Consider the following 27306-nt stretch of genomic DNA (forward strand, 5'->3'; position numbering starts at 1 on the left):
ACATCGCTCCATTTATTCTGTTTATCGAGCCATCAGCTTCGAGCATCGGAGAAGCAGCAAAATTTGAAGACCCTTCACCATAACTTCACAAACCATAAACTGCAGACCATCACTCGTTGAAAAATATCCTCCGGACAAGGCCACCGAAAAGATATTCATCCTCTATCATCTTAATCGAATTCAACCTTTAATCCATCTCTCAATTTGATTATCCAGGAGAGTGCACAAAGAGGTGAAGGAATTTTTCATGATTAGTCAGTGAGAAATTGAGCTGCCTCGTTTTTAAAAAAACTGAACAAAACGATAGGAGACAAAGAAGGAATGAAATTGCTCCAGTCAAGTTTGATTTGTAAAATAAGTAGAGAGGAGTGAGGATATAAAATGTGAAAGTAAGCAGATTATATCCAGACTCGGTCGACATAACGTAAAATTGCTTTTCCAGTAGAAGTGGTCTCTTTGATGTACTTGGTGGAGCACTTTGATCTCAATAAATCTCCCCTGCTCCGTAGAGTCCGGGAAATATTTATGATAGGGTTGTCATTTTTGCTCGTATCGTAAAGAGAAAGGTAAGATAGAATAAATGAGGATGAAATAAAAAAATTGCGAGTAATTGAACATTCAGCGTTCCGGATCTGTTTAATGGGGGCCAGCTGCACTAGACGGATTATTAACTTCTGTGATACATTCTCAGGTCATTATTTTTATTTATCATTATGAAACTCATATTCATTTAAATTATTCACTGGGGAGTGGTCAACGATGAACGTCTCAGACGAGGCAAAAGCACGATCCCTCTCGGTGAAGTTCGCAAAATTCGTATTAACTGTCGCGCGCACTCCCCTACTTAGAGAGTAATTAAATATTCAGGATAGTGACATTATTAAAGCTTGTCCAACTGCACTGGAGAGATTGTTACATTTCCTCATTAATTTTCCCCTTTTTTATTATTTATTAAATTCATACTTATTTGAATCGCGCACTGGAATTCACCCTCAAATAGCAAAAAATACTGAGAACCCTCTCGGCGCTAGACACTCTCAGAATTTCCGCAAAGTCATAATCCCCCCAAACAGAAGCAGCACAAAATGCTCTTTATTCAATTCACATCCCGATGAAACGTACTCCGCATCCCTCTGCATAGCCTCCGTGTATTCCCCTGAAACAGAAAATTCAAAATTCAGGGTGGGTCACTCACTTCCCAGTTCGGCTTTAACTGGTAGACGTTTTATTGTACTTCACTGTCCGACTGCAGACGTGACTAAGAAAATTCTCATGACAGTATCATAATTTTCCTCAACAAATGCAAATAAAATATTGACAATTTAAATTATTAACCCCTTTACCATAAATTCCGCGCGCTCCCTCGCACAGTTCGTAATCGCAAACGGACAACTTCTTTTCATTCAATAAAATAAGTTCAACTGACGGGATAAACCGATTGGCAAATCGAAGAGTAACGGTATTATCCAGAGCATTTCCCGGAATAACAGATGATATTGTGCACCGAATGGAGGATCAAAGTCAAACGAACAATGGTAAATTCTTCGGTGGTAGTGCATTGGAAGGCGAGGGGTTGAGCAATTACACTAATGCGCAGCTCCTTCAAGTCCCGATGGAGGAAGAGCAAAAGTCAGGGCTGAAAAGAAGGCAGGAGCTGGCAGGGGTGAAGGGGATGAAGAGGGAATAACGCTGGAGGATCTGAAAAGGAGGTTAAAGTTCCCCAGTTGAGCGGTGTATATGTATACCTCCGGGGCGTGCGAATCGCGATAGAATTTGCCGTTCAAGACGATCGAGCCACCCACCCCCCGCCACCCCTTGGCCACCCGAGCAACTTCCCCCAAGCCCTGCGGGACAATGGTCAAATGGAATAGGAAGACCAGTTGAAAAACCAAAGAATTGCAAACCGAATGCGGTTTGTTTCCACCCCCCCCCCCGTCCCTCACACCCTCTCACCCCCTCTTCATTCCGTTACTCTTGTGATCCTGTTGGGTCTCTAAATTCTTTTTTCTTTTCATTCCTTCCATTGAAGTTGGAAAAATTTCTTGAGGCGCGATCGGAATTCCCCAGTGCAGGAGGGAAACCATAGTAAGGGGGCGGGGGGGAGGGAGATCGAAATAACGAGGGAATATCGTGATTCACGTGGAAAATTGAGTAAGAGAAAATCGATTTTTATACTTCTGTGCAGCCGAAACGCCTATCCAATTTACTCTTGGCCTTTATAGGTACTTTTATGTAAGCATTTATAACTCTTTTATATGGGAAAGAGGATTTTCTACTGCTTCTCCATGATTACATATAAATATCTCAGAATTGAAAATTAATACAGAACTATTCGCCCCATTGAAGTGCTCCTTCTATAACAATATTTCTCTTTGAAACAATATCTTCAGGAGGAAAAAATCTTTCAACAAGTTTTCAACATAAATTCTCTTCTGAATATAGTCTAAAAAAATTATCTCCGGGCGAATTCATCCCTCCCCTTCACTCCAGCCCTCTCCAAACATCATCGCCCTTTTGACTTCATCCACGCGATAAAATAATATGTTATATTCGGACGATAAATGGCAGGTTATGACTCGCGTGTTTATTGCACTTGCCTTCGACTCGTGCATCAAATGCCACACTCATAACCTACCAGTTATCGCCCTTATATCACAATGAAACGTTGATGAGCACTAACTGATGACAGCAATAGTCTCAGCGGTGGACAGTGTCAGCGGTGCCATCGTGAATGGAACAGTGTATTTGCCTGCATCCCCTGTCACCCCTTCACACAGATAACTTTTTCATATGTGAATGAGACTGTTCCAATGCTTCTCTATGATTGCATATAAATACCGGGGGATGGAGAGTGTTGGCTAGCCAGTTGAAATAAATATCAGGGGGGGTGGGTGCGGGAATTGTGGTGTTCTATAGTGTTTGAAAAGTTTTGGGAGGGACTTGCCAACGCGACCGACAATAACGGCCCTCCTCTAGCCAACAAATTGGGGATGGCCCAAAAAATAGAGAACATGGAGGCGGCTGATGGGAGAAGGGAGGATGGCGGGGCAGACGAGGGGGGAGGGAGAAAATATGCCCTCGGTGAGAACGACGGGGTTTAGTGGAGGAGGGCAGCATCCACTAGTCCAGAGATAACGAGGCTGAGAAAAAGTAACGTGGGAGAATAAAGGAAAAGGAATGAGGGGCCGGATATCAGTGAGGAAAAGTTTTCTCGAGATAAAAAAAAAGAGAGAGAGAGGGAATGTATGGTAAGAGCAAAAAATTGGGGATGAGGTGGAGGGAAAAATAATTCGATGGGCAATTAGGAAAATTGAATTTCTCCATCCCCCCCCCTCCCGGCCCGCACCTCTCGGCAGCCGTAATTAACTTTCTTAATTAATAAAATAAGAGAATTGTATCTTTAATCTGGCCAGTTGGAAGTCACGTTTTGTGAGGTTGTAACGAGAGACGTTGATAGGGCAGTTGTAGGTGGGTGAGGGTTGGGGTCAGGGAGTGTGGGAGGGAATTGGATGAGGAGTCGAGATTTTCTCGGGTGAAATGGAGGGAGAGGGTATGATAGAGCCGAAGAACGCCTCAGTGGAGGTGGGTAGAGGAGTCGTTGTAAGTTTTGATATATGCGGGGACGTTATTTACGATCGCATAAGAATTAGCTCCGTGTGGGCCAACCTAGCAGTTTAGCAAAAAGCATTCAACAGAGCTTTTTGCCACTGGGGGATTGGAGGTAAGTGGAGGGTTCGGATGAGGATGGGGGCAAGGGTCACCCGGTGGCTCCAGTGTGTCGTTGAATCTATCTGACTTCGTGATTTCTTGACTTGAAAATTTTCTTGTTTGTTAAAATCGATGGGCCTTGGGAAGAAATACCCCCTCAGCGCCATATGGCGGCACCTGCTCTCTCTTAATCCAATTCTGCTGTTCTTCATCGGGGGTTAAAAAATTTTTCTACCGTCGGAAGTCGAAGGGAGGGGGGGCGAAAAAAAGGGGGATGACTGGAGAAGGGGATATATCTATCATGGAGATACATGAGACTCTTGAGAGGTAAGACAGAAGACGTTGGAAAAGTATGAAATATTGAAATCGATGATGCGCTACCATTAGTGGATCCATCCCTTCAATTTTATCTTCAGTTATTCCACTGCACTCCGCTCTCTGTGTGCCATCATTCCCCCCTATTTGTACTATTTTTTCTTATTCACAGGGACCACTTATTCTCTCATTCCTGGTAAGTTCGAAAAATCATGGTGGAGACTGTCGTCCAATGGGGAAACCACGTAAATTCTCAATCTGGGAGATGGGGGATGACTGGGGAGAGAGCGGAGAGTCACCGAAGTTCTGATTTATCGTTCTGGTTCAAGCGCACATTTGCGTATACAGTGGTAACCAGCAAAGGAGAAACAGTGGTAGGGGTGAGTAGAGAAGGGTAAGTGTATAGGTGAGAGTAAAAAGACGCGAATGGAACAGAGACGAGGAGTTGGGGGTGCATGGGGCTGGGTAAAAATGCGACGCCGCCCCCCAGGAGCCACCAGGCAATAACTTCCGAAGGAAAATTCACGATAATAGAGACCACCCTGTGAATCTCATACAAGCGTGCTTACAGACCCATGCACTACTCCTTATATTTATTTTTTATTTTCACCCCTCTCAACCCCCTTACTCACCTCCCCCTCGCTGCACCTCACCCTTTCCACTTCTTGGTTTTCCAACAGGACCCTCTCCTCATTTGAGTACACTGTATATATTACGAAAAACGACCCCTCTGGCGGGGAGATCAGCCAGACAAATAGCTTCGACGTGATATACAGTCATTCGGTTGAAAAGCCCAACCTCTTGTGGGTTTATTTCCTGGGTACGCAATTTCTGAGATACAGTGAATGGCGCGCTTCAGCCGGGGCTAATCGTCGACAGGTTTTACTTAATATGTAAGGGAGTGATAGACCGGCGGTACGTGAACGTTTATTGGGGCTAATAAATTCCACGTGACAGCAGTTAGAGGGGAGAATGGGCTTCTTGATTGAAATAAAATTGTGAGATTTGTTTTTACGATCATTGATGCCGAAGAGATTGGACAATTGGGGTTGAAATGGTCTTGATGAACCGTCCGCATAATTATAAAATTTGGCTTATTTTTTTTTTTGAGAAAAAAGTTGCGAAATGACCTGTGTCATCGACTTATTTTCTCGGAGAGATTGAGAGTGGTCGCCTGGTGATAAAAATGGTCTCACCTTGCTCTATCACAAGGGCAATGGAATCAGCACGTCCCTCAGTGGGTCGGCAAGTGTATTTGCCAACGTCCTCTTTTGTCACTGCTGCCAATGTCGCTTCAGACACTGTACGACCCGCATCCCTCTCCGTTTCAATGATAATACCACCTCTGCCTGCCTGTAACCAAAATTGACGGTTGCAAAGAGGAACAAGGATAACGCAAATGCCAGTGCCACAGCAGAAAATGACAATATTGTTGGGGAGATACTCTCACTGATAGCCTCAGGGAGATAATAATAAAATACAGAAGGGGGATGAATAGAGATAGAAGGGAGAGAGAGGAGGCTGGAGTTGTTTTCAAGTGGATATCCTTCATCATCTCGAGAACTTCAATTACCTGGAATGTCAGGAGTTTGTTGTCCCGAAGCCATTGCACACCCCTGATGGGACGAGTCTGATATGGTGACGTTATGACACACCTAAGGGTGATCGTCGAGCCTGACGGCACATGCTGCTCTCTTGGACCCATTATTACTGCCACCGGGGCGGTACTCTCGTAGCCTGAAATATGAGTTTACAGTGTCGATTTTTACTGATGCGGGTTAATGGAACAGACACGATCTATCCACTCAATCATTAAACGCGAGAAAAAATTATTTTCCGATGGAATCAATGATTTTATCGGTTGAGGAACAATTCTGCTGGAAAAAATCAATTCCCCGGACCCCGATATTTTACTTGAAGAGAAATTTATTATTAAAAAGATCACACTACTACTGCAAAAGTGAGGCATGAGGAAATTTGATCGAATATGATGTCCTATGGTCATATTGAGAAACGATAATCGCGGACGAAGTATTAACCCATTTCTAGTTTATGAAAATAATCGGAAAAATTATTATCCACGAACGCAACGCACTCGCGTTTACATTAAAATTAAAGGCAATTAATTGTTTCGCCAATTACATATTGAATAATCTGCAATCTCCGTAAATATTGACGATTTCATAGTGAACCGCAATTAATTTTGTCGAATTGAACGCGTCTCATTTAATGTATTTTGAATGACTGAACCGATAACATTTTTTTCTCAGCAATGTTGATGTTTATTGATGATCATTTGGGCGCCCGAAATTATATTTAATATTGACATGGCCCCTGTAAATTTCAATATTATAATTCATCCAACTTGGAATCAATGCAAATTATGAACCTTCGCATTGAGATTTCCAAACAAACTCACCACCGCAAAATGATAAATTCTGATGCCGCGGTGATTTTACTCCCATTCATCTCATATTCAAACTGAATATTGAGTGAAATATAAATATAGATTTAATGAATCGGTGTAAGTCCCCAGTGTATATTGAAATATTCATTAGTGAATTCACAAATCATCCGGATAAACTCGAATGACTCTACCACCATCCCTCTCACGCTCTATCTCCCTCCCGTTGACCCCAACGAATTCCATTAAGTCGTAATTATGGTCGGCCGGAGGGGAGTGAGGCAGTGCGGGTGGGTTTGCGGTTAATTATTCTAGTACTAATCCCAGAACCGCGGGAATTTCCGCAAAGGCAGATGAGCCAATCTCACCCCACGCCACATGTCAAGAGGATCGATGACATATTAGTGTCGATTCCCTGTGAATTATGCCATAATCCAGAGATCCGTATGAAAAATACAATTGTGGACCGGTCCCAACACTTGACCGATGATTCTACCGAGTGACACAAATTACCTGACTAAAAATTTCCAGGATCATTACGAAAATCTAATAATAACTTTTACAAAATTGAAACTCCACAAATTTTCTCATTTCCCTTCAAACAATTTTTTTCAATTTCTCTCCTTTCTTTCAAGTGCCCCCTCTCCCCTCACCCCCTCAGAATGCTCAAGCATTCTCCAGAAGTGGCGCAGTACTACCAGGATTAAAGATAATCCTATTGGACTTAAATTAATCCACCGGGAACTGCATTTCACCGTGGCGTAATATTACGTTATACCATTATCACTATATGCATTATTACTTGCGTCCGCTGGTTGAGGTATAGATATAGATACCTTGTGTATTAACGCAGAGGTCTCGAGAACCTCGGGGGTTTTCACACCCTGTCTCCCTCCCCCCCTCTATTCTCCCTCCCTCTTTACCCCGGTCGCACCATCGGACTCATACCAATTCACTTCTCCCTTCGCTCCCCAACTGTCGCTGTGTTGCATTTAACTTTGAGTTTAATCGAAAAACCACCGTAGCAAAGGTGAAAGAAAACGAGAGCCGGCTTATGCGACAAGTTTTATTAACGGTGTTGGATGTGTTGGTATTTGAGAATTATGGAGTTCAGAGAATGTATGATAATTAAAGTATTTTTTACTTCTGTCACCTGGATTATCTCTGTATCTAGTTTAATATGTATTGCGACAGATGAGAATGAGGGACAGTGGGATAATTAAAATGTAATTTTTCTCGCCACGGTGGGATAAAAGTACTTGGATATTTCAGTTTCAAGTTGGAATGAGATGGAATGAGGTAATTCTGAGTGAAAAAAAAGGAAATAATGTATTCGATCGATTTTAAGGCATCGGAAACCTCTCTGGAATGATCTTTGAGCGATTTATAAATAAATTCTTGAAGTATGACAGGTTTTTTTTGTCAGGAATTTCTGAATCCCGATCGTTCAATTGAATAGCGTCTAGCTCAGTCCACGCAAAATAAACTCAAGATAAATTTCTCAATCAGTTGCTGTCTCTCTCTCTAAAGTTAACGTCTCGCTCCAAGAAATTACCAGGCGAATTCCCTTGACAATAGCTAGAAAAACGTGGAATTACGTGAGTATTTAGGTCCTGAGAATAAATTTCTCGGTAACGAGAAACGGCGGTGGTGATTTAACCCTCGTTAGACCGCCTCCACCCCGCCACACAGCCAGAGAAGAAACGGCTGGATTTCATCTAGGGGAGTAGATAGCTGTAGAGTCAGCCTTCTTCGACTGTCCTTCATCGGTTTAGGAGGCGCGCGGAGGGGCAAGTGTGGGTGGTAATAGTGCATTAGTATTTGTGCTGGAATAGTTCGGAGATGCCGACGACATTGGAGAAATGGACGAGCCACACTACGCGTCAAGGACAGACGTGGGATGTACTCTCACCACTAGACGTCTCACTGCCTCGTGCCCGAGGAAGTGATCGATGATATGGCGATTCGAGTGGCCGAATAAAGACCACGGGTGCGAGCGATTATTCCCATCTCGGCTTTCTTTATGTACCATACGACATTATTTTTTTCCACGATTCGAGAGAATCGAGTTATAAAGATGTTGACCTTAACTCAGAAATGACGGAGGGACTTTGGTAAAGTTCGGCTAATTTTTTTTCAATTTGAACAATAATACGGGGGGAAAAATATATTTTCTCCCCGGAAATCACTAGTATCAACCCTGGAATTTTTAAATGACCGTCAAGTGCCGGAAATTCCGAAGAAAAATTCCCAACTGTCTCCCTTTAACAATACAAATTCCGAACGAAGGAGGGCATTTCAGGACAAAAGATTATCCAACTGTCAATCGAGAAGCCATTGTTACATTACACATAAGGGTCACATCCGGCCGAATCCTCGCAAACTCCCCAAGTTCGGAAGTGAAAGCACCGGTCGACCCCAATTTTTGTTCTACTTACTTATTCGCGTCTGCTGGGAGTACGGGGCGTCGTCTCCCTCCGGCTTATCAGGATCTGAAACACCGAGAATTGTGAAGGTGAGGATGAAGAATTACCACGATCGATCATACCGAGGAACCGAGCTTGGAATTGATGACGTGGAGTGTAAGAAATCGTTGATGTTGTGATAAGAAAAAAGTCGAGGGAGGAGGAAAAAAAAATTGATTCGAGATGGTACGAGATTATGAAAATGCGACGGTGATTTCAGGATCCAGAGAGAACTTTCTGGTGAATGATATTTTAGGAATGTTGGTTGGATACTGGTTTAATAATATATATGGGAGTAAGAGAGACGAGGTAATTTTAAGTTTGGTAATGAATAATTAACCGGTGCAAATACGTCCCACGGAAGTTAGGTAACAATCACACGATAAGTTGGACTCAATCTCATCGTTCATCATCGCTTTTGCTTTGTGTTTTCAATTAAAGTCTAACGATTGCGTGTCAACGCCGCACTAATTTGAAACTTTTGAGTGGAGTCGAGCGGAAATGGGTCAGTGGAAAGTGATTAAAATTACTAAGGTAGTTAATATCTAATGAGAATATTGTTTGATCGTGAATTTAATATTCTGCGGCGCCCTTCAATTTAATCCCGTTTCAAAAGCCCACCGACGATACGTGAATTATCGTAGCTACAACCAACCTAAAAAATACAATCATACCTCGCACCGTCAGCTCGACTTTGTACATAATCTTCGGCTCAGTGTTGACCTGACACTCGTAGCCCCCCGAATCCGTCTTCTTTGCCTCCAAGAGCCTCAGGGTCCAGGCATCACTCTCCGGTACATGTTCAGGTGTGAACCTCGAGTCCGAGCTGAACGTGAATTCACTTGAAGTGAGAATGTGAAGATCTTTGCTCCTCATCCACGAGACCTACAACACACCAAGTGCCGTCCATACAGAAAAAAACAAATTAATAATTCCCTAATTAGCGTGTCCGCATAATTAATTGAATTCAGATATCATTCGAAGCTAAACAAAATCATTTTTGTAAATTAAAATTTTTTCTCTTTATCGGAGTCATGGCTTTTTAAAGTGTAAAATGCTGCCCTGCAGAAACAAAATGACTCACGTAAACAAACCATGAATAACCCCCCCACCACCCCTTGCTGTCGTCAGTTCCTTCGAGCCCATGCATCGCGTTCAATTTGGAGATTGGGAGAAATGGAAATGTCATTTTCCAGCCTACCCTACCTCATAGAGAGAGTAATGGCAGCAGTATCGAGGCCTCCACGGTTATTTTTACAGTGGCTTTTTTCTTGTTGGAGGGGGGAAAAAAATGAAGGATGGACACAGGCGGTGGAGCAGGAGAAGAAAGAGTGTGAGGCAGCAACAAACGTGGCTGGCAAACAGGTCCATGGCTTATCCGATCCTCGTATTTTTCGGCTATTCGAGCCAGAGACGAACGCTCGGATATTAGATATCCGGTTATCGGCTGGCACTCATTTCCTCCCTGTATATATTCCAAACGCCATTCTAACCAAAGTCAATTCACTGAGAACCATGGAAATAACAGTTTCCATCCTCGTAAACCTTTCCAATGCAAATAAACCCGATATACTTTTTCTTGACTCATCATAAAAAGAAAACATTTTTCTTTTTCATGACATGATTGTTTTTTTTTTAGAAAATATTGGCATTTTAAGCTCTTATCTTCGGGCCGTTGCAAATATTACGGAAATAAAAATAGTGAATGAAGAAGCTTCACGATTTATGCATTCGATAAAAAAATATTGAACCTTAGAAAAATGTGAAAAAATATCACAAGCAACAAATGTGTTATCACAGGCAACAAATGTGTTGTCACGAGTCATAAAGAAGCTCTTCATCAGATGCAATAAATTATTACCCGGATTTACTGAAATTAAATCATTGTGCAGATTTTTCAGAATTTTAACCAGAAATCTCAGAGCACTTTATATTGAAAGAATGAAATTTTTCGCGATAGATTTCTCGGGAAAGATTTTTATCACATATGAATTTTCCTAAATTTCGAGATAGAAATGAGAACGCGATGACTCATGATACAATTTTCTAGAACAGTAGGGTAATTTTTATCAAAAATTTCGCTCTCTGTACGACTGCTCGCATGTACAATAATTTTCCAAAAGCATTCTCTCTCTCTCTCTCTCTCTCCTTTGTCCACCTCACCATCGGACATTTCTCTTACCTCTCTCACCGGTAAAACCACCTATCCCTCTTTGTCTTTTGGGAGAGAATCCCTGCATCGCTCGTAAGAGGCTCTGTGCTTCACCATTATTGTTGTATAAATCATGAACATGACCGTTGCTATAGCCCCCAAGCACCAGCAAACCTCGGTCTTATCCCGCAGCTGGAATTTCAAATCGCATGATGCTACCTTCACCCCAGCATTTCTTCTCTGGCTCTCTCTGTCCCTGCTTTTTATGTACTTTATCGTTTTTCATTTAGTTTATCTATTCCCCAGAATGTATTCTCCTACATTTTTAGATTTATCCAACTCAGATAACTGAACACGTGACCCCCAGTTATGATTTCCCTTTCAAATAGACATTCTAACGTTTCTGTATTCCTAAAAAAATAAAACGTCTATTTATCAATAACATATTCTATCAATAGAAAAAATCAGACATGATCCAGTGCACTAATTAATTTAATTATAATTCAATTCAACTGTTAATGTTCTACTCAAACTCAGACTGAGTATGAGTCTATAGAAATGAGGTAACGATGACTCATGATACAACTTTTATAGAATGGTGAGATAACTTTTATCAAAAACTTTTCTCCGTGTACATTTCCACTCCGTTCTTTTCATTCTTTCTCCTTCATCTTCACTATTTTGCGGTGAAGATGCAGTTGGTATACACACGGTCTTTCACGTATGGGCTGATGGCACTTGGTCTGACGCCAGAGTACGGTAGAGATGGGTCCGAAATAGAAGTCTGGCTTTGAGGTTTGCAAAAAAGTGAGGAAAAATGGAATGGAAGATCTCGGGGGGTTGAGGTGAGATGGAAGATGTAAAAATGGGACGAGGCAGGAAATTGGAGGATGAGAATCTTGGAGGTTGTGGAGGGATGAGAACGTTGGGGGGACTGTTATGTGCTTTTGTGGAGGGGTGGGTGAGGGGGACGGCTAGACAAAAGATGGCAGTCGCCGGTAAGCATAACCAGTTTCATCTGCTGCGTCTGCAAGAGTAAAAATGCAACTGCACACCCGAGAGGAGATTTCGGCGCTCTCGTTTGAGTATATATGAGGCTGACTGCGACATCCTGACGGGGATGGGAATGCTCGTTTCTTACTGCGGTGGGTGGTTATGCGAGTTGTATCGTCTTGAACTTTTTTCCCAATGTTTTGGAAGGCGCTGCATTTCTTAGATTAAATTGAAAATCATTGGTGTCTTGTTTTGAATGGTGAACAAGTTATTTTTACAGCGACTGAATTTCATTCCGAAGCGTCCAATCATTTTTTTTTTGAACAGCCAAAGGCCCAGACCCTTCCGTTAAATAAAAATCAAAATACACAAGATAACCCGGACAAGTTCAATGATTATTTCAGAAGTGCTGTCAACAATTGCTTTGCAATTTCATGATGAAACTACGAATGAACAACAGTACTATCTACGACAATAGACAATAGATCCTCGAGAGTTGTAATATATTCTTTGCGGCAATTACACGTGGGGAAAGAGATGTGAAGAGAACTCTGTCGATGTTCGGGCGTAACCCGTCATTTTGTGTTATGTCTTTCTCACAATAGAGACACCCCGACGAGGTGAGAACGTAGGGCGAGGGCTCCGGATGGGATGAGAGAGGGGTTTAAGATGGGCACAATATAGGGTAGGTTATAAGAGTGAAGTCTGAGCAAATGGAGGGCACAAGAGGACACGCGTGCACCCTGCGAGTTGTACATTTTGCATACTGATGAGGCCACTTTGGAGGCACTCCATTCCCATTTCCTCTCCCAGGGCATTTTCCCTTGTCATTTTCAAGTTTCACTTCAGTACTAGGCGAAAGGCTTCCATCATTTCTCTATTCTCAACATTTCATCCCCTCCTTGGTTTTCTCCCTTGCGCTATGTCGGGCTTTTAACTCCTCGGTTCATATTGTTCGGCGGGGCTTGTCTTCTTAATTATCAAGAGTACGATTGAGGGAAAACCACACAAGTCTTTGACCAGCTCACCGTGAAATACGACCTGGAATCGTCTTCTTCGAGGTTTGCTCTTGCTCCGGTTTTTTTTTTGCTGGTCTCTTTGCTTGTCTAATTGTTTTAATTCCATTTTTTTTTACTTCTCCGCGCGTTCTCTCTCTCGTGAAACATCCGCTCCCTCTCACTTCTTTTACAACTGCAGAACATCGTGACGAGGATGTTAAACTCGTTTAGGGACTTTGGATACGGGTAAACGGAGCTGGGGGGTGTGAGGGGGCGCGTGGATTTTCAAGGCGCCATGACTGTGGGAAATAAGTGGACACCGATGTCTTGATAAATTTCCGAGGGGGATTTTTTTTCTAGAGCTTTTTTTTTGCGGTTATTATACACTGTTGACGCGAAAGGGCGAATGGGCGGGGAGAGCACCAACTGAACGCCCTCTCGAGACTTTTAAAAACCTCGAATAATGGACGTGTGAAGTGCGAGGAAAACACTCGACTCTAGCTGTTTTGTAATTAGTTGAAGTGAAGAATTATATTTTTTCGGAAGTTGCCGGTAGTTAAATGAGTGAGGGGGGGAAGAGAAAATAGAAAAAGTACCGGAAAATTACCAACCTCTTTACGTTTATGTTGGGATTTTTATGAAAAATCACTGGCACTTTGTACTGTCGATGGTTTAATCTGAAGAATATCCGATAATTCTGAAGCTTTTGGGATAATGAATATAAATTTCTCTTCGTGGATGAAATAATTACTACAACACTCGTAAAAAATTCATGCCTCTTTGTCACTCAGACAATTTCACGCCCCTTGTTCCATGCCATTCACATGAAAATTCACCAGACACAGCACCGAGACGATGACGCAACACCAGCGAATGATCCCGTATTATTGTAGTGCGCGGAATTTCTCATTCAATGTGGGAAAGGCTGATCTCTCGAGAGATATTTCTGGTACTTTTTTTTTTACACTTTTTGAGAGTATCAGTGACGGCGGCGAGGGCCGGACAAAGGGAGCTTCAAAGGATACAGAAAATGCCAAGTCATTCGCATGACAATAACATCTCTCCATAAAAAAAATCGGCGGTATAAAAAAAATAGTAGAAAAGAAAAACTCAAGTGGGTACGAGTCATTCAACCTCTCGGCAATATTTCCCTTTCATCCATCAATCGCATTTGATTATTCAAACCTTCATGATGATAATATCAGGAATAACATCTCGTTTTTCATTGCAATATAAGATAAAAAAATGACGAGTCATAAAACGTGGAGGAAAACGAAGAGAAGAAATAACCGTGGGAAATAATAGGAGTATGCTGGGGTGAATTCACACAATTTCGGCGAAAATAAAGAAATAAAAAAGCTCTCCCTCCCCAAGCTTTTTCCTCGAATAGCGGTGGTGCATGCCACGTGGCTCCTCCACGTGAACATCGAAAAGACGCAGTAGATTTCGTTGAGAACGAGCTGCAGTAAAGCCACGTTGATTCAAACGCGAGTTTTCTCGGGAAAACTCTTTCCCCTCTCTCTCTCTCTCCCCTTTAGAGTCGAGCGAAATTCGGCTATTGGAGTCGGCTTGAAGAAGTAACAAAAGTATAATATAAGAAGAGGGCATGAGGTACGGAGAAATTTCAGGAAGAGGTTGGAGAAACTGAGAGAGTGTCGGTGGCAGTGAGGTAGCACTCTCACTATTCTCTTTTTAACCGTTGATTTTTTTTACTTTTATTTTTTTCCAACCAATAGGAAGGGAAAAACGGGTACTTCTTAGTTCCAACTGGGGGTCGAGTAACCAGGACGATTTATAGGTTTATGCGGAGGTGAGGGAGTTACTTCAGCCGGTTCTCGGACGATAAGGAGCCCAGGAAGAAGATAGGACGTCGGGGAGGGCGGGAGGCTTGAGATCGTCGGCTGCAAGGTCACGAGTTAAACTTCACTGAGGGAAAAATCGACGAAGAAGATTGGCCGGGTGCAATTCTAACGGTCGAAATCGCTTTGGCTCAGGCTCCTCCTGAGCTTTCTTCTTGCATATATGTATGTCGTTATGGTAATTTTTATCCTCACCCAGAGGAGTTCTGCCTCCTCCGTCGTCGTGTCGCCCACTGTCCCAGCATGTGCCGCCGTTTTCCTACGTTGTGAGTGAGCTTTTCCATTCGGTATCACCCTTTTCACACACTCAACAATTTCCGTTTTTCGTATTTTGTATTTCTCCACTTTGCATCAATGCCCCTGCACCAGCTCCACCGAAGGTAATTGTTTTCACTAAAATTCCATCGGACTCAGAGTAGCCAATTAACCCTCCAACTCCAAAAATTTCGAAAACCCTATTTTCGTACCGAAAACATTCCCCAAATCGTCATCAACTACCATATAACAATTTCATACAACCGCCCTGTTCTCTCCCCCCAAAAAACCCCCAAGCAAACAGTAATTTCGCTCACCAACCGCATTCCCAAGCCCTTGGAAATAAATTCCCCCTGTTGAAAAAAAAAAAAATATTGGTAAATTGAACCCGTCCCTTTAATTAAGAGTCTCCATCAATCGCAGCAATGATTAACCCACGGCCGATCGAGCAAGTGAATCCAGCCTTCTCGAATATCCGCACTCGTTTCGTCTCACTTGAGCGATTCTCCCCTAGAGCGAGAGGGCAAAAGTTATCGGCTTTGGCTCGGTATCAGTCTTCCCCGTCTCCTCTACCCGCAGATACACCAGTGACACGCGTGTGTGACTCGAGTCTACATCGAGTCGATCGACAGAGCGAGAGAGGGAGAGAGAGAAAGGGAGAGATATAGAGAGAGTGAGGTCAGAGGAAATGGGTCCAGGGTACATCGGTATCACATTGTTCCATCGGAGAATATACGACTCCAGTGTATCTTCTGCCCCCTCCTCCTCGCCCTTCCAAGCCCTCAATCTCTTCCACACCCCCTGGCTGTTTGAACTAACCTGTACCACCCCCACCTCATGGAGCTCGACGAAAGGAATTGCACAAAATTGTATCGTATATCTAGAGTATCTGGACACTGGTACATGAGTACGGTCCATTGGTAACGTTTGCTTGAGCACTAGTGAGCCAATGGCCTTCACCATCCAATACCTGAAACAATTGTGAAACAGGAGGATAAAAGAGATCAATGTATCGGGCAATGGATACGAGAGGAATTAATGAACCGGAAGTAGATCACAGCAAGTGGAAGTGGGAGAGAGGGAAATGAACACTAGATGAGACTCCGGGGGTGAGTGTTACGGGTTAAATCGAAATCACCCTGTTTCGCGATATTGAACTAACATTTTCATTTTACAAAATGCTCAACGATTTATCGCTACGACATTTCGTATTTTATTTCTACTCTCGTACGTTTATTTTTCATCTTCTCACGCTATTTCTTTTTCCCCAGTCTTTTCAACGGGATATATTTGAGGGGAAATAGAACAAATGCATTTGAGAACTGGTGCTTGAGACTTGGAGCTCGGACGCTTTATATCCAGGGGGGGTGGGGGAGGGGGAGAAATCGGCGAAAGTTATCTCGTTGCACTTTCAAGGACCGATATTTATGGTACGTACACAGTGGCAAGGATTTTCACCCTCGTTTTAGGGGAGTTTTGAATTCCGGGAGAGTCTGATTTGTCGTCTATTTTATTGGTTAAATTTTCTTCATAAGTGTGGAGGTATGATAGGCGTGTTAGGGTCAAATATATTCCAATGCAATCGGGGTTTGATAGTTGAGGAATTAAAATAGAAGTTGATGATTACAACTTCGCAGCTGTTTTCTGTCTGAATGGCAGTCACTGCCACTGTCCCCCGAATTCAATAGTGAATTTACTAGAATTTTCTGATGTCACTTCACTTCTAGAAGAGAATAGAATGATAATTTACAGTTCTATTCGATTTTACCGTGACGTTCTGAACTTCCAACGGCGATATGTCCCGGAATTTTGGGGCAGGTGAGACGTGACGAGATGTTTATGGGAAAAATATCTGAGACAAAATTTTGAGTACAGTACAGTGTCAGTGCCTTTGTTATCCGAAATTCTCCCCCACAAGCTGCAATATTCCCGGGTTGATACAACAATCAAGAGAGCTGCACAGCCATATCAAGGCACCCCAAAACGATTCCCCCATAAAACTCAGCTGTCCTCATTCAGAATCTCCTTCCGCAAAACAACCGCACGAGCAATAGCCTACTAGCTCCCAAGACAGGAGCTGAGCAGTGTAGTCACTGGCGGCCATAAAATTGACATGACAGTTTGGACATTTAAGACGTGATTGTCGAGCGTCTGAGAAACGATGTGGAGCACCAGTGAAACGCCACCAGATAGATATAGAGACGGGTTAAAACAAGTTGGCTGGATTTACCTCCACCGAGGAAAGATGATGCCTGGAGGACGTTGATAGTGGATGCCGCTGATGGTTTCAGGGGGGGGAAAACGATGGAGGCGGTAAAGGGCGCAAAACTGAAGAGCGTCCCCTAGCTGCCATAAACGCAGTGTCATTGCACCCTGGCAAACAAGCTAACCCAGTAGTAGTCGAGGAGTTTACTTCCTTCGTTACTTCCCATCGTCGTCTCCATCTCTCGAGTCCTTTTGCACTCAGCCACGTTAATTCACCGAGTTGCATTCTTAATAAAAGTAATCGAGAAGTTTTGAATGCAGGGAAAATAATGCCATAAAACCAAAAAGGGAGAGGCAAATGTTGAAAATATCCTCGGGAATGTGGGGGAGGGGGATGGCAGGGGGAAGGTAGAATCAGGAGAGTCAGCAACTCTCTTCTACTCTATTTCTCTTTACGACATTCATTTCCTTCTCGATGCTTTCTCCTTGTCTTTGCATAAGTCTAGGGAATTGGTCGGTTGCAGAGGGTTGGGAAGGGGAGGGGGGGCAGCTGGTGGGAAAAGTTCCAGTTTTCGGGGAAAACTGTACACGTAAACTGCTGTTGGAGGTCGATGAAAGACGCTTGGAGGAGTTTAAAGGGCTGTATTCATCCACCGCAGAAAATGCAAAAGTTTTGATTTTCCGGAAGATGTTACTAGTTTTTCAGAAATTTATCATCAATTGTTGAGTCCCTGTGATTTTCTCCGTATCAAATCTACACTCTACCAAGAAATTGAAATTGATTATAATATTTCAAGTGGAATGTCACTCTCCTGTGAATTATTGCTCAACAACCAATAAAATTCCCATTGTCTTTCCAGAAGGTACGCGGAAGAAATCATTTCCCACGTCAAATATAAATAATAGTTTTTTTAAGAGGGTGAACGTGACAGTGACACCAACGATTTCATTCCTGTGAATCGTCGGGTTGTAAAAACACCAATGAAAATTCTACGTTTTCATATCCATTTTAAACTGATCCACAGATATATTTATGGAAACATAGAATAGCTGGCATTTCTTCAAAAATCAATTGAACAGATTCCATTCAATTTGCTCCATCAATTTGATGTCCCCCTGAAAGATGATGACTCAATTAAATTTCTTGTCGAACGTAACGAGGTAAACTTTCACATCGTCCATAGAAAGAATCGCATTCCATTGAAACGATTGGAAACCAGATGGTGAATTTTTCCCTTGAAAACTCCATCGAATTCCCAACATTTCAAGTCCCTTTTTCCCATTCAAAATGTCGCGGATAATCTGCATTTTAATCCACTGATTCGACCGGATCAACGTGTGAAAAATGAGCGATTAAAGATGGCGGAGGGGTGAGAGTACAGATGAAGGAGTAAATTCAAAGATAGTTGCAAAGATTACCGGCAACTCGAATTCCTTCGCGTCGAGGGAGAATCTCATAAAAAAAAAAACACTATCAAATCCCTAATCAAGAAGTTCCGGCTGCTTTGGTAGCGGAAACTCACGTCGGAAAAACGTCACGAACGGAAGTGTGTACGAGAGTGAGCCCGGGCGAGGGGAAGGGAATGGGGGAGAATTGGCAGAATTGGAATGGAATCGAAGCTTCAAGGATGGTAGACTCCTGGAATGGCTGAGAAAACTTGGAATAACGCAAGTAGCAACCAAGCAAAATGCGGAAGTCAAGACGAGGGTGTGTGTGGCAAACACTCTTGATCCAACCCGTTCAAATTATCTACCCCGCAGAGTTATTTTCTCCCTTCTTCTTCTTCACCCCGTCCACCCTGTGCCCCACCGTACCCACTGCTCGATTCATTCGAGGACTTAACTCGTGGTCGTTATTTCATGGATTACCTCAGCGGTGGAGAGAGTCGAAGAATCATTTCGTAATCCCCGGAACTCTGATATTTTCATTCCCCTTCTACCCATTTGCAGGGATTCCTCTTCTATTATCTTTTCCTCCCTTTTGTTTTAGTCCACCATTCACGAGCATTAATCGCCTCATGCTTACAACTCTTAATCTCGTCATGAATTCATAAAAACATAATTTTCATCATCCGGATCAACATTTTTAATTCAATTCCCGTCCTGCAGTAGAAAGACTTATTTTAATCTGGAAAGGGACTCTGATGAATTCATAATGGTGAAGGGGTGGGATCGGTATTTTTTTTTTTTTTTGTAATTAGTTAATGGGAAAAATAATTCTTGGAAATAATGAGTGATGGATCTCTGGGGGTGAATTTATTCTGTGTGGAGAGAAAGAGGGAATCTTCACTCAATCTCTCTGACTGAAGGAAGCGTGCACCTTTCACGACACTGCCGAGTTTCCCTTCAGGTAATTAGATTTATCAAGTCAGTTATGTTTACACGGGAGGCAGGGAGAACCAGTGATTTATTGGTAGAGGGGCTTGCAGATTAAACAGAAAATATTTACTCCAACAGAAATGAAGTTTCTCTGACAAAAGCTGGTGGGAAAATTTTTCCCTCCTCGGATTTCTGTGCACTTTTAATGAGATTGGATTAATTATGAATGTGCAGTGCCATATTTGCGTGCACCCTTACAAATTCCAGGACCTTTCTGTCACAAAATCACCCGTATTCCGAGTACAGTGAATTGACATTAATTTCAAATAAAAATATCGGGATTTTTTTTCTATATTTTTACAAACAAGACAATGTTACATCGGCGCAAGTGATCAGTAAAACCCGGTGGGCTATGCAGCCCCCCTCCCCCACGTCCTCACGAGATATCAAAAAATTAATATCATCCAATAAAAAACAATCATCCATTTTCTCAACGTCAAGAGCAATATTCATCCCTACGGCCATTTTTATCCTCTCAATCCTTCTGAGTCGACAGATATTCAATAAAACATAAGGATTTCCTAAATTGAAGAATAAAATCCGACTGGAAGGGGCGTAAAATTGATTTTCTATGAAATGGGTTTTAAAGACTTGCCTGTCCAAAACGAGTCTCATGGTATTACATTTCTATGGGTGTGAGGGACTGCACTTGGCAATGGCGTTTGCTGCAGAGGATATAACACCCTGGTGAAACGTTACAAAGTTATTCGCGCGACTAAGCCAGAAATCTCCCTCATAAAAGTCGTAAGGACCGCGTTTGGGAAACAATGGCCATCCACAGAGCACTTCCACTCGGATATGACCCTCCCACAGACCACCCCCCCCAACCCCCTTCGCCAGTCAACTTTTTGTTTTTCTTTTTATTTGCCTGGTACTCCAACACCTTTGGACCACCAGAGCGTACCTCCAGCGAAAAGCCGTCCAATAAATATCGCCGGCTTGTTATTAGCGTTTTAATTCACCCATAGGGGCCGACATCCCCCGGTAACTTAATCCCGTGAAATCGGAAAAGTGTCATACCGCTTGGAATGAAAAAACAAAGAGAAGAAAAAGGGATCGAGTTGATGTATAACGCTTGCGTAAATTCGATACCATAAATAATGAAATAATACCGGCGTCATCGTTTGTAACTGTGTCTAGGCCATAGTATTCCAATTTGGTAGTCGATTTTCAAAGTATTCCGAGTTTGTTAATGCTGAAAAATATATTGTCGTGGCTCATTGTGAGATATTCCAGTGATTTCGCTCGGACGGGGGAAAATTAATTCAATTTAATTAGCAATTTGGGAGACATGATTTCGTTGATTAAATTGGAGGGAATTGGATGGTAATATATTATCAAGGGTGAGTGTTTGAATTTGATTAAGAGGTGCAATGGGGAAATTATTTATTTATTCGGTATTTATGTCAGTGTGAACCTCAACAGTAGCGGAAATATCCACAATATTTAAAATCGATGGAATTTTCAACTCGTGAGGCCCCTTGATTAGGGAAGACACCCTCCCATGGTCCATCGCTAGTAAACTCCCCAGTGAAACACTCGATACTTTCCCAACGCAATCATGAAATGAAGGGTTTGCTTTTACCGCCCACTTTCCCAGAGTGCCGCGTAAAAATGAACTTTTACAACGCAGGATAAATTACAACTCTGTGCAACTCTCTGTAAACATTTCTCTGTTCAGAAATAATGATGGACACCATAGAAAATGCCCACCGAGCACACGAGAAAAAAAAAATTTATCAGCACCGAATGGAGCCCCAAGTTTCCGGACAACCGAAACCTTGACCTGATTCATGACCCCAAGAATCATGGACAATAGGACTCTCCGTGAATATCCAACATCTCGTGTACCCTCTGAACGCCACATAAACCTCCCCCACTGCCGGCATCATGGGCAGAGGACAGGGGGGGGGGGGGTTGAGGAGCCAAGGAGTTCACTGAAGAGGGTGCAAAAATATTGTTGCCTCGTTGGGTAACAATACCGCCGGACTGATAATACCAGCCAAGGGGGTAACCCTCCCCCTCGTCCTCAGGGTCTTGGTTTAATACAAACTCAGCTGTTATGTGGTACATGTTCTACACGCTCACAGAAGCGTAATTCGACTCGTTGACGCCGTCGATAAGAAATTGCTCACTAAATAATTTCTCCCTCTCTCCCCCATCCCTTTCTCTTAAACATTGCATTCACGAGCGTCCATTTCGGAGCGCCTGGAGATTTCATTATTCTTTTCTTTTTCATTTTATTATACAGCATGAAACGCAATTTTCGTCGTCCTCTGGTTGCAACGGAAATTTCCACACAGAAGACGAGAAAATGGGAGAGACAGGAATGAGTTTAGTTTTTTTATGCTAATGATGAATCGTGATCGCAACGGATGAACGTAGTTTTAAATTTCTCAAAGTGATTAACCATAAAAATTCCAGCATCTGAAGGATTATTTACTTCGTTCATAGGAGAATTCACGGTTATCGAGTTAAACTGACTTTGAATTATTTGAAATTGGAAATTCCCTATCAATCTATCGTCACACATTATTCCCTCGATTGAAATTGGAAAAATCGCAGGTTCCAGGCTTTCTACGATTTTTAATAATTTTAATTGTCATGTGCCCCGAAAAATTGAATTCTCCCTTATTTCTTCCTCTGGAATATTGCCTCCCCCAGTATCCAATGGAGACTCCAATCCCTAGACTCCATCGTATTAATTTTTTCATCACACGACCAAAAATGAAATTTTGATTGACTCCTGGTCACAACGGAAATTTTCCCAAAGAAGAAAATAGAATGAACGTGACGGGAATGAATGCAAAAGGCTGAACAAAGAGGAAAGAAATCAGCAGATATTCGATCAGGAAAAATCGAAATAAAAGTATTGTCTATAGAATGTTGGAGGGCTTAAAATGCGGGTAGAATCGACTCGATTGACTTATGGACGGCGGTTGTAATTAAAACGGTATCTACCTGAAAAAAAAAAAACCTATGACTGCCTCCCACCGTGGGATATAGCTCTCCGGTTCTCCTCGTTTTCACGTGTTTTATATGTAACGGTGAAAAAAAAATGCGGCGAGGTCTGCAAAAAAGGGCGAAAAGGGAAGGGCCGATCGGCTGCGCAGTGCTCGGACTCCTCTCTATTTTCTTACTTTTTTATTAATTTTCTTTTCCGAGGATATATCTGTCCCATTTCCCCAGAATTTCAACAATTCCCCCTGCGACCGTTTCACCCCATTGTTACCTCTCATTATCTCCCACATAATGAAACTCCTTCAATAATTAATGGCGATTCTTTGACGAGTATGATTGCATCATCCACTCGCAAACAAAAATTCACCGAGTGAATTCCATTCCCGTGAATGAACTCGAAAAAGCCTTCATACATTTACGACCCCTATCCGTCTCGCTTTCAAGTGTTATCTCGCTCGTGTGTACGGATGATTCCGATGTACTCACGTTTGAGAAAGCGACTGAAAAAAAAAAATCCTGGCTCTTCTGAATGGGTATTACGTGGACGGTTTGAGGTGGAGAACGGCCTGAAAGGATGAGATTTTCGGACTTTGTGATAAATTCACTGTGGACAATGTCACTGTATCCTTATATAATACCTTCTTCTCCTGATCCTCTCGAGTTTTGTGCTCTTTTTCAGATTACATTCGGTTTATTGCATTCGCTGAAGAAGTTGAACAGTGACTTTATAAAGAACTTGTCACATACCACTCCCGACGATTGTAGTGACTCAAAGGAGAAGAGGGATAACGGATTATAAGAGGATTTTAAGTGGGTGACAAAGGGGTTACGAGATCTTACGATTTACTCCTCAAATAATTGAATTCTTTCCTCGTTCTATATGAGTGGAAAAAAAAAGTCTCGAGATGTGACAAGATCTCAAGAGGTTCTTTCGGATAATAGGGGTGCGATGGGCTGAGGGATGAGGCCCGGGACAAAGGGGGTAGGGGGAGGGAAAGTTCGTCGGTCATGCCCGTGCAACCGCCAGTTGTTACGATCGTCGTAAAAATCATCCGGAAACCCCCGCGTCCCATAATTTCCCCGGAAAAATAATTTCCCCTCTGTCGTCAACGGAATCATCATTAAAAAAAAAAAATCACGAGGCGGAAAAAAGTGTCTTCTAACTCTTATTTTTTTCCCCCTTACTTGATTTTAATTTATGTTAATTTATATGCGACGCTTGGAGAACCCGGGATAGAAGTCTCAGGGCCACGGTAGAAAAGTTCCTTGCGGGGCTTTACGCGCCACCGCTCGGTGCCGTAAATTAAGATCCATTTTGGTCATAAAACCCGGTGAGAGTGAATGCAGAGGCGGGGACATTAGAATATAGAATAGGGAACTAACGGTAAATCCAGTCGTCAAAAAAAAATAACTTTCGTTCATTTCTGATTTTTCATTTTGCGGGCGGGTGACTGTCATTATTGTCTTTATTGAGCTCCGGGGAGGGTGGGATTTGGGAGGACGCGGAGATAAGTCGATTTTTAAATTAAAGTTTTAAGAAATATTTCAAAGTAGGAGAGAATAAGAAAATGAATCTGGTCCGTATTTTATGGAAATTTTCTGCGTAGAAAATTTTTTGTTTAATGAAAATCTTCCAGAATTCTTCAGTGGAATCAAATGGAAAAATAATTAAAATATTTTACACCTGTCGAATTACTACAAATTGATCACTAATTAATGAAAAAATTACGAGGCTTCATATTACCACTTATCCACTGAATCTTCGCCATAAAAAAATCCCCATCGAAAATTTCTCCCTCTGCCAGCAAAAACTCGGTGATATAAATTGATTCAATACCGGTATTACATTTTCAATTCCCCAAGAAAACGTAAAAAGTGGATGAAAAATGAATAAAAAGTGTATATCAATTACTTCAGGGCTTTTATGTCCTTTATACAAACTCGAACAGCGTAACGGTCGACTCTGAGGGTTTTTCCATCCGCGAAGCATCCGCATCGGATATTACTACCATTCCATTGATCCGCATGTGGCCCTCCTTTCCCTCCCTATCCCTTTGAAGTGCTTACTCGACCAATAAAAGAGGAAGAAACGACACAACTGCTTGCCTCTCAATGACCGAGGCCACACAGATATGTGCCTCATACTTTGACAACCCCCGCCAACTTCATCTATTGGTCTCCACTAATACTTTATCCCCGAGATGAGTAGATCCTCTTTTCCACCCGAATCTCACACCGTCCAGGACGTGCCTGGTTTTTCATCGTTGGGACGTGACGCGATATCGCGAAACTCGAATCACTGAGATTTTCCTTTCTTCTCATACTTTATGAGACAGCCATTCATCATGAAAATGGGTTAATTTCGCTGATATTGAGATAGTCTAGAGATCGGATAATTTATGTTTAATATACGGTGAGTTAATTACTACAGACTTCGACATATGCAAATCGAAATTCCTTAAAACCGTCAATAAAATCTGCAATTGCCGGAGGGATAATACAACAAATTGTTCTACGATTTCCTCCAGTCCTGGGATTTCCGCGGTTGAAGAAACCATCGGAAAATTCGTTTTCAGTAAAAAGATAAAAATAAAAAATTCGATTATATGAAAATTCATAAAAAATTCTATTCCATTTTAGTATTATCTCAGAGACTTCAACATTTTAAAAGCGAGATCGCGAGTTTCTCAACTTACGATTTAAGAATTCACTCTGGCTCTTTGATGTGAATGGGATTCTTCACTCTCATTATTTCATAAATCACCGTTCATTGGCGTCCATAACTTTTCTTATTAACTAAAATAATAACTTCAATCATATTTCACTTTTAATAGATACTTGGGACTCCAGAAGTGATTATTAAAATGTGATAGACAGCATCTGAGCGCGGACGGAGATAGACACAAGTGAGGCATATTTACAACACACTGTGGCAAACACTGACTGAAGTTTTCGAAAAGCCTCTTAAATTGAAGGCAAGGGAAACAAATTAATGTAATTTCAAGTTTCCTGATGAGCAATTATTTTCCTCGTAACGAATCTCTCGTCGATTTCTATGTTTGAGTCATGCGAAATTCGCAAGATCGATCGACTCTTCACACGACTGTCCTGCATCCGTGCACCCTTAGTCCCCCCTTTTTTTCTCTCCCTTTATGCAACCCCGTGTACTTGCTACTCTCGTTTGACTTCTCGTTCATTTTTCCACCTTCGGTATCTCTCCTCTTTTTCCGCCTGACCTTTCTATATTTATTATGGATGTGGTCGTTAACGAAAGGGCCAACCTCCGAGCAGTCGACTGATTTTAATTATTCCACTCTGACGGTCCCACTGGTGATTTGCTGGGCGCAATGCTCTCGCAGGGAAAATATATTCTCAGTCTGTACTTCAACAGGGTGCGTTGATCAATAGTTTATGAATTCTCGAATTCTGATTTCTGTTACTAAAACTATAATTAAAGGGAGAAGTTTCCCACAGAGAATTTTCTTGATCATAAATTGAAAATCTGGGCCTCACGATCATCTCAGAATTTTTTATGTATAAAAATAAAATAAAACTGTTCATTCAAGAGATATTGTCCTCATGAGAGAAACAATGTCTCACTTATGTCCAATTTTTCAACCCCAAAAACATTGAAAAACTTATAATAATTTACATCTGTTCTTGAAAAAATATTTCAACATTTATCGATCAACACAATTTTTCTCGCGAATAATAACAAAGTTAAAAGTTGAATGGAGTGAGCGCACACCTGGTACGTACCGTGGCTTTCTGACCAGACGTAAATTAATCATATTTACCCCCGGCAAACCTTTACGCGCGTGTATAACCATCCCTCATGAATAATGCACGGTGATTCGCGGTCGTTCAATTTATGCCGTTGAAAAAGGTATACGGCGTGTGCTCAATGTGGAGAGAGGGCGTCGAGTGGTGTAGGTCGGTGGTAGAAGAAATCGGTGGGGGGATGAAGAAGTGATGAAAGGGAGGGAAAACGATGGGAATCTCACGCGTCTCTCGATTCCTCGGGGGCATCGATCTTACCCCGATCTTCCTTCAAACATTCTGGGGTCTTTTGGAGGCGATCCATCAAGTTAAAGGGTGCGCGTCGTCTGTCTAACGTAGAGTCGACGAGTTATACGAGTCAATTTCTGGAGTGAAGGGGGTGGAGATGCCAAACCCCGTGGCTGTCAGGAATGATCGAGCGATTTAAACAAATGTTTTTGGATATTTTTTTTTTTCACGAGCGCGTCAACAGATGAGGGTATTTAATGGATATTAATAGGAGTGAGAAGACGGGTCATTTGATAGCGTCACTATGGGGTGAGAAGGACATCTACTGCCGCCATTTTATCGATAGCCTCGTAACGAAGCTAAAATTCATCTGATTCAAAGATGATTTTTTTTCTATGAAAAAAACTTTTTTTTGCCAATCAAGTTATCAACGGGATTTTCCCTTGCGATCGAGGGGATGATTTTCGACAACAGTTTGGTGGTTAGGAAGAGTGAAGCGGGGGCTAAAAATATTATAGAAATACCTATCGTTGGGCCGACGAACGGTGAGCCCTTTGATCGGCTTTTAATCAGCGCAAAACGTGAGTGGTTTCAACGGCGGAGG

The 27306-nt window shown here is 42.2% G+C and overlaps 1 protein-coding gene across 5 annotated transcripts in view; it reads right to left on the bottom strand.

The window, feature by feature from the left end:
* Window positions 1–637: 637 nt before the first annotated feature.
* LOC135163225 (zwei Ig domain protein zig-8-like) overlaps window positions 638–27306 on the bottom strand; it is a 51823-nt gene continuing 25154 nt past the window's right edge. For 3 of the 5 annotated variants that reach the window (XM_064122472.1, XM_064122470.1, XM_064122471.1), the window contains exons 4-8: window positions 9567–9777; window positions 8866–8919; window positions 5597–5760; window positions 5220–5376; window positions 638–1156 (exon numbers count right to left, since the gene is read on the bottom strand). In XM_064122472.1, coding sequence (XP_063978542.1) covers window positions 1038–1156; window positions 5220–5376; window positions 5597–5760; window positions 8866–8919; window positions 9567–9777 — 705 coding nt within the window. In that variant the 3' untranslated portion in view covers window positions 638–1037. Of the gene's footprint in view, window positions 1157–5219; window positions 5377–5596; window positions 5761–8865; window positions 8920–9566; window positions 9778–15968; window positions 16120–27306 lie in introns of all 5 variants that reach the window. The other 2 variants (XM_064122473.1, XM_064122474.1) reach the window with 2 other exon arrangements.

This window comes from Diachasmimorpha longicaudata, chromosome 6 (genome assembly GCF_034640455.1).
Source record: "Diachasmimorpha longicaudata isolate KC_UGA_2023 chromosome 6, iyDiaLong2, whole genome shotgun sequence".
NCBI lineage: Eukaryota > Metazoa > Arthropoda > Insecta > Hymenoptera > Braconidae > Diachasmimorpha > Diachasmimorpha longicaudata.